Source organism: Schistocerca nitens, chromosome 4, assembly GCF_023898315.1.
Source record: "Schistocerca nitens isolate TAMUIC-IGC-003100 chromosome 4, iqSchNite1.1, whole genome shotgun sequence".
Lineage (NCBI taxonomy): Eukaryota > Metazoa > Arthropoda > Insecta > Orthoptera > Acrididae > Schistocerca > Schistocerca nitens.
The window spans coordinates 809667897-809674955 of NC_064617.1; the positions used below are offsets into that span (position 1 = coordinate 809667897).

Consider the following 7059-nt stretch of genomic DNA (forward strand, 5'->3'; position numbering starts at 1 on the left):
CGATGTACTGTGGAGACCTCACGCCCCACGTGTTGAGCAATTCGGCGGTACGTCCACCCGGCCTCCCGCATGCCCACTATACGCCCTCGCTCAAAGTCCGTCAACTGCACATACGGTTCACGTCCACGCTGTCGCGGCATGCTACCAGTGTTAAAGACTGCGATGGAGCTCCGTACGCCACGGCAAACTGGCTGACACTGACGGCGGCGGTGCACAAATGCTGCGCAGCTAGCGCCATTCGACGGCCAACACCGCGGTTCCTGGTGTGTCCGTTGTGCCGTGCGTGTGATCATTGCTTGTACAGCCCTCTCGCAGTGTCCGGAGCAAGTATGGTGGGTCTGACACACCGGTGTCAATGTGTTCTTTTTTCCATTTCCAGGAGTGTATATCTCCAAAAGAAAACACGTCGATGAATACTCCGTCAGTTTTCTTTAAGGCCAATAGAAAAAAAATTGTTCTCCCTGTTCTCCCGATTTAGTCCGCGCTTTTCATGACTAACCAATCAACGAATAACACGATTTCGAACTCTACTTTTTCCCGAAATAAATATTTAACATTCTGATATTCTGTTTATACTTTGTTATCAGAGGTTGAAAATATCGCTTAAGTTGTAAAATACACCAGACAGTACTACGGACGACTGCCTGGGTAGGGAAATATACAAATAATAACAGGAGACTTACGCTGTGCTGTGGCCGCCGATCGCCGCGGTGGACGTGTACTAGGCGCGGTGCGCTACCTGTGAGCGTACAACAGGGAGTAGCGGATGCGAACGAAGAAGCAAATTGATAAACCAGAGTGGCAAAAGTGCTGCCATCTATTGACGGAGAGAAGAACGCGTCGCCCCTAGCTCTGCCGTTCACAATTTGAATTGGTGGTTTACTCTTAAAATGAAGAAAAGCCAAAAAAATACATAAAAAATAGAAATGCTTTATGCGTAGTAAAGGAGCACATTGAACGGGTCGGTACAGAACAGTGGTAAAACTGAGTGGAAGCAATGATTTAAATTACTATATAAACCGTAGAGCGCAATGAAGCTTTCCTTTTACAAAGTGGCAAACAAGTTTTAAATTTAGTGCGAATATAGAGGTAGCAACGTGGAAGAACTCGCCAGATCTCCGGCAGTACCTCCCAATGAGTAACCACCCTTCGATAGTGGAATTCGTCTATGACCGAAGTGTTAGGGATTTTGCAGGGCCAGCCAGCCAGCCAGCCAGCCAGCCAGCCAGCAGTGGCCCAGCCAGCAGCAGCAGCGTTCCAAACCGCGGCAGCAGCAGTGCAGCGTTCCTACCAGACAGCCAGCGTTCCTTCCGGCAGCCAGCATTCCTGCCAGCGTCCCTGCCAGCGTTCCTGATAGCCAGCCAGTATTCCTGCCGGCAAGACAGCATTCCTGCCAGCATTCCTGCCAGCCAGCCACCGTTCCAGTCAGCATCCGTGATAGCCAGCCAGCGTTCCTGTTGGCCAACCACTGTTCCTGCTAGCCAGCCACCGTTCCTACCAGTGTTCATGCCAGAGAGCCAGTGGTCCTGCCAGCGTTCCTCCCAGCGTTCCTGCCAGCCTGCCAGCATTCCTGCTGGACTGCCAGCTTCCTGCCAGCGTCTCTGCCAGGGTTCCTGATAGCCAGCCAGTATTCCTGCCGGCCTGCCAGCGTTCCTGCCAGCATTCCTGCCAGCGTTCTTGCCAGACAGCCAGCATTCCTGCCGGCCAGGAAGCATTCCTGCCAGTGTTCCTGAGAGCGTTCCTGCCAGCTCTCCTGCAGCCAGGCAGCATTCCTGCCAGCAAGCCAGTGTTCCTGCAAGCGTTCCTGCCAGCCAGCCACCGTTCCTGCCAGCTTTCCTGATAGCCAGCCAGCGTTCCTGTTGTCCAGCCACCGTTCCTGCTTGCCAGCCACTGTTCCTGCCAGTGTTCCTGCCTGCCAGCCAGCGTTCCTGCCAGGCAGTCAGCGTTCCTCGTGGCCAGCCAGCGTTCCTGCCAGCGTTCTTGCCAGCCAACCAGCATTCCTGCCGGCCAGCAAGCATTCCTGCCAGTGTTCCAGCCAGCGTTCCTGCCAGCATTCCTGCCGGCCAGCCAGCGTTCCTGCCAGCTTCCTGCCAGCCAGCCAGCGCTCCTGCCAGCCAGCCAGTATTCCTGCCAGCGTACCTGCCAGGCAGTCAGCGTTCCTGGCTTTCAGCCAGCGTTCCTGCCAGTGTTCCTGCCAGCCAGTCAGTATCCTCCCAGCAGTCCTGCCAGCGTTCCTGCCAGTGTTCCTGGCATCCACCCAGCGCTCCTGCCAGCCAGCCTGTATTCCTGCCAGCGTTCCTGCCAGCCAGCCAGCGCTCCTGCCAGCCATCCAGTATTCTTGCAAGTGTTCCTGGCAGCCGGCCAGCGCTCCTGCCAGCCATCCTGTATTCCTGCCAGCGTTCCTGCCAGCCAGCCAGCGCTCCTGCCAGCCAGCCAGTATTCCTGCCAGTGTTGCTGCCAGCCAGCAAGCATTCCTGCCAGTGTTCCTACCAGCGTTCCTGCCAGCACTCCTGCAAGCCAGGCAGCTTTCCTCCTGGCCACACAGCGTTCGTGCCAGCGTTCCTGCCAGCCAACTAGCATTCCTGCCGGTCAGCCAGCGTTCCTGCCAGCGTTCCTGGCAGCGTTCCTGCCGGCCAGCCACCGTTCCAGTCAGCATCCGTGATAGCCAGCCAACGTTCCTCATGGCCAACCACCGTTCCTGCTTGCCAGCCACCGTTTCTGCCCGTGTTCCTGCCAGCGAGCCAGTGGTCCTGCCAGCATTCCTCCCAGCGTTCCAGCCAGCCAGCCAGCATTCCTGCCCGACAGCCAGCATTCCTGCCATTCTCCCTGCCAGCCTTCCTGATAGCTGGCCAGCATTCCTGCCGGTCTGCCAGCATTCCTGCCAGTGTTCCTGCCAGCCACTTAGCATTCCTGCCAGCGAGCAAGCATTCCTGCCAGTGTCCCGCCAGCGTTCCTGCCAGCACTCCTGCCAGCCATGCATCATTCCTGCCGGCCAGCCAGCGTTCCTGCAAGCGTTCCTGCCAGCCAGCCACCATTCCTGCCAGCTTTCCTGATAGCCAGCCATGGTTCCTGTTGGCCAGCCACCGTTCCTGCTTGCCAGCCACCGTTCCTGCCAGTGTTGCTGCCAGCCAGCCAGCGTTCCTGCCAGGCAGCCAACTTTCCTGCTGGCCAGCCAGCATTCCTGCCAGCGTTCCTGCCAACGTTCCTGCCAGCGTTCCTGCCAGCCAGCCAACATTCCTGCCCACCAGGAAGCATACCTGCCAGTGTTCCTGCCAGCGTTCCAGCCACCACTCCTGCCAGCCAGGCAGCATTCCTGCCGGACACCAAGCGTTCCTGCCAGGGTTCCTGCCAGTGTTCCTGCCTGCCAGCCAGCGTTCCTGCCAGGCAGTCAGCGTTCCTCGTGGCCAGCCAGCGTTCCTGCCAGCGTTCTTGCCAGCCAACCAGCATTCCTGCCGGCCAGCAAGCATTCCTGCCAGTGTTCCAGCCAGCGTTCCTGCCAGCATTCCTGCCGGCCAGCCAGCGTTCCTGCCAGCTTCCTGCCAGCCAGCCAGCGCTCCTGCCAGCCAGCCAGTATTCCTGCCAGCGTACCTGCCAGGCAGTCAGCGTTCCTGGCTTTCAGCCAGCGTTCCTGCCAGTGTTCCTGCCAGCCAGTCAGTATCCTCCCAGCAGTCCTGCCAGCGTTCCTGCCAGTGTTCCTGGCATCCACCCAGCGCTCCTGCCAGCCAGCCTGTATTCCTGCCAGCGTTCCTGCCAGCCAGCCAGCGCTCCTGCCAGCCATCCAGTATTCTTGCAAGTGTTCCTGGCAGCCGGCCAGCGCTCCTGCCAGCCATCCTGTATTCCTGCCAGCGTTCCTGCCAGCCAGCCAGCGCTCCTGCCAGCCAGCCAGTATTCCTGCCAGTGTTGCTGCCAGCCAGCAAGCATTCCTGCCAGTGTTCCTACCAGCGTTCCTGCCAGCACTCCTGCAAGCCAGGCAGCTTTCCTCCTGGCCACACAGCGTTCGTGCCAGCGTTCCTGCCAGCCAACTAGCATTCCTGCCGGTCAGCCAGCGTTCCTGCCAGCGTTCCTGGCAGCGTTCCTGCCGGCCAGCCACCGTTCCAGTCAGCATCCGTGATAGCCAGCCAACGTTCCTCATGGCCAACCACCGTTCCTGCTTGCCAGCCACCGTTTCTGCCCGTGTTCCTGCCAGCGAGCCAGTGGTCCTGCCAGCATTCCTCCCAGCGTTCCAGCCAGCCAGCCAGCATTCCTGCCCGACAGCCAGCATTCCTGCCATTCTCCCTGCCAGCCTTCCTGATAGCTGGCCAGCATTCCTGCCGGTCTGCCAGCATTCCTGCCAGTGTTCCTGCCAGCCACTTAGCATTCCTGCCAGCGAGCAAGCATTCCTGCCAGTGTCCCGCCAGCGTTCCTGCCAGCACTCCTGCCAGCCATGCATCATTCCTGCCGGCCAGCCAGCGTTCCTGCAAGCGTTCCTGCCAGCCAGCCACCATTCCTGCCAGCTTTCCTGATAGCCAGCCATGGTTCCTGTTGGCCAGCCACCGTTCCTGCTTGCCAGCCACCGTTCCTGCCAGTGTTGCTGCCAGCCAGCCAGCGTTCCTGCCAGGCAGCCAACTTTCCTGCTGGCCAGCCAGCATTCCTGCCAGCGTTCCTGCCAACGTTCCTGCCAGCGTTCCTGCCAGCCAGCCAACATTCCTGCCCACCAGGAAGCATACCTGCCAGTGTTCCTGCCAGCGTTCCAGCCACCACTCCTGCCAGCCAGGCAGCATTCCTGCCGGACACCAAGCGTTCCTGCCAGGGTTCCTGCCAGTGTTCCTGCCAGCCAGATAGCGTTGCAGCCAGCGTTCCTGCCAGCATTCCTGCTGGCCAGCTAGCGTTCCTGCTGGCTTCCTGCCAGCCAACCAGCGCTCCTGCCAGCCAGCCAGTATTCCTGCCAGCGTTCCTGCCAGGCAGCCAGCGTTCCTGGCAGTCTGCCAGCGTTCCTGCCAGTGTTCCTGCCAGCCAGTCAGTATTTCTGCCAGCATTCCTACCAGCGTTCCTGATAGCGAGCCAGCGTTCCAGCACGCCAGCCAGTTTTCCTACTGGGCAGGCAGCGTTCGTGCTAGTTTTCCTGCCAGAAAGCCAGCATTCCTGCTGGCCAGCTAGCATTCCTGCCAGCGTATCTGCTAGCCAGCCAGCGCTCCTGCCAGCATGCCTGCCGGCTAGCCAGTATTCCTGCCAGCGTTCCTGCCAGGCAGCCAGCGTTCCTGGCAGTCTGCCAGCGTTCCTGCCAGTGTTCCTGCCAGCCAGTCAGTATTTCTGCCAGCATTCCTACCAGCGTTCCTGATAGCGAGCCAGCGTTCCAGCACGCCAGCCAGTTTTCCTACTGGGCAGGCAGCGTTCGTGCTAGTTTTCCTGCCAGAAAGCCAGCATTCCTGCTGGCCAGCTAGCATTCCTGCCAGCGTATCTGCTAGCCAGCCAGCGCTCCTGCCAGCATGCCTGCCGGCTAGCCAGTATTCCTGCCAGTGTTCCTGCCAGTGTTCCTGATAGCCAGCCAGCGTTGCTGCCGTCCAGCCAGCGCTCCTGCCAGCGTTCCTGCAGGCCAGCCAGCGTTTCTGCCAGAGTTCCTGCCAGCCAGCCAGCGTTCCTGCCGGCCAGCCAGCGTTCGTCACTTGCCAGCCAGCATTCCTGCCAGCCAGTCAGCGCTCCTGCCAGCGTTCCTGCTGGCCAGCAAGAGTTCCTGTATTCCTGCCAGCATTCCTGCCAGTTTTCCTGCCAGCGTTACTGCCAGCCAGCCAGCGTTCCTGCCGGCCAGCCAGGATTTCTGCCAGCGTTCCTGCCAGCCAGCCAGTGTTCCTGCCGGCCAGTCAGGAATTCTGCCAGCGTTCCTGCCATCCTGCCAGCGTTCCTGCCAGCCAGCCAGTGTTCTGCCAGCATTACTGTCAGCCAGCTATCGTTCCAGCCAGCCAGCCAGCGTGCCTGCCAGCATTCCTGCCCGCGTTCCTGTCAGCCACCCAGTGTTCCTGCCGGCCAGCCAGCATTCCTGCCAGCATTCCTGCCCGACAGCTAGCATTCCTGCCAGCATTCCTGCCTATCCGGTCGCCTACCACAAGCGGCAGCGGAGAGGGGCTATGGGCTGAGTCGGTGTTTTGTTGGTCTTCATCCATCTTTGTCTGTCTTTGTGTGTCCCTTGCTTTCTTCTGTAGTTTTTGTCCTGACCTGTTCCATCTTTGTCTGTCTTTGTGTGTCCCTTGCTTTCTTCTGTAGTTTTTGTCCTGCCCTGTTCCTGTCCTCTTTGTCGTTATGTCAACCCCCATCACCGCTACCACTACCACTACCACAACTAACTCTATAGTATACACCTCTCCCTCTGCCGCCACCACCCAAATTACTTGGTGTGCCCAATCACCTCCCCCCCTCATTCCGTCCCCCCATTTCTCACTCTTCCTTCTCTTTTGCTCTTTGTCGCATCACTGGCTCCTTCCTCCTGTGCCTCCTCCTCTTATCCCTTCCCTATCCTCCCTTGCTCTGTCTCTGCAGCCCCCACTAGGGTGGTGGCCCGGAGGTCCATGGCCCACGCCCTGTTCTCACCCTTGCCTTCACCATAGTCGTCATCTTCATCATCGCCATCGCCTTCACCCTCGCCATCCCCATCTCCAGCACCAACTCCAGCATCCACAATGGACCTGCCACTTCCAGCCACCTCCCAGTTGCTCCTGTCCCACACGTCTCCTCTCACCCTTCTGTCGCCGTCAAACGCCCCTGTAGCACCCCTGCCTCCACTGCTTCTAAAAAAGTACAGCCCTGTCCTCCTCCCCCCTCCCCCCAGGATGCCATGGATGTCTCCCCGCCTGGCCCTTCTATCTCCTCATCCACCTCTTCCTCCTCCTCCTCCTCCTCCTCCTCCTCCTCCTCCTCCTCCCCCTCCTCCTACAAATACCTCCTCTCCCGTCCTGATCCCCCCCTCCTCGAGGCCCTGAACCACATGCTCCTCCTCCGCCAACACTTTCCCAGAGCTCCCATCTCCATGCTCACTCCTCGCTGAGACTCCATTCTCATCTCCTCCCCCAGCCCCACCCTTCACACAGA

General features: G+C 59.5%; 2 protein-coding genes across 2 annotated transcripts; one reads left to right on the top strand and one right to left on the bottom strand.

The window, feature by feature from the left end:
- Positions 1–1939: 1939 nt before the first annotated feature.
- LOC126252587 (circumsporozoite protein-like) lies at positions 1940–2683 on the bottom strand. The gene has a single exon (XM_049953488.1). The coding sequence runs from the start codon at positions 2681–2683 to the stop codon at positions 1940–1942; it is 744 nt and encodes a 247-aa protein (XP_049809445.1).
- On the top strand, positions 2682–4821 carry LOC126252588 (BCL-6 corepressor-like protein 1). The gene is made up of 3 exons (XM_049953489.1): positions 2682–2747; positions 2806–3995; positions 4071–4821. Exons 1-3 carry the CDS (start codon positions 2682–2684, stop codon positions 4819–4821), a joined length of 2007 nt encoding a protein of 668 aa, XP_049809446.1.
- The last annotated feature ends 2238 nt before the right edge of the window (positions 4822–7059 follow it).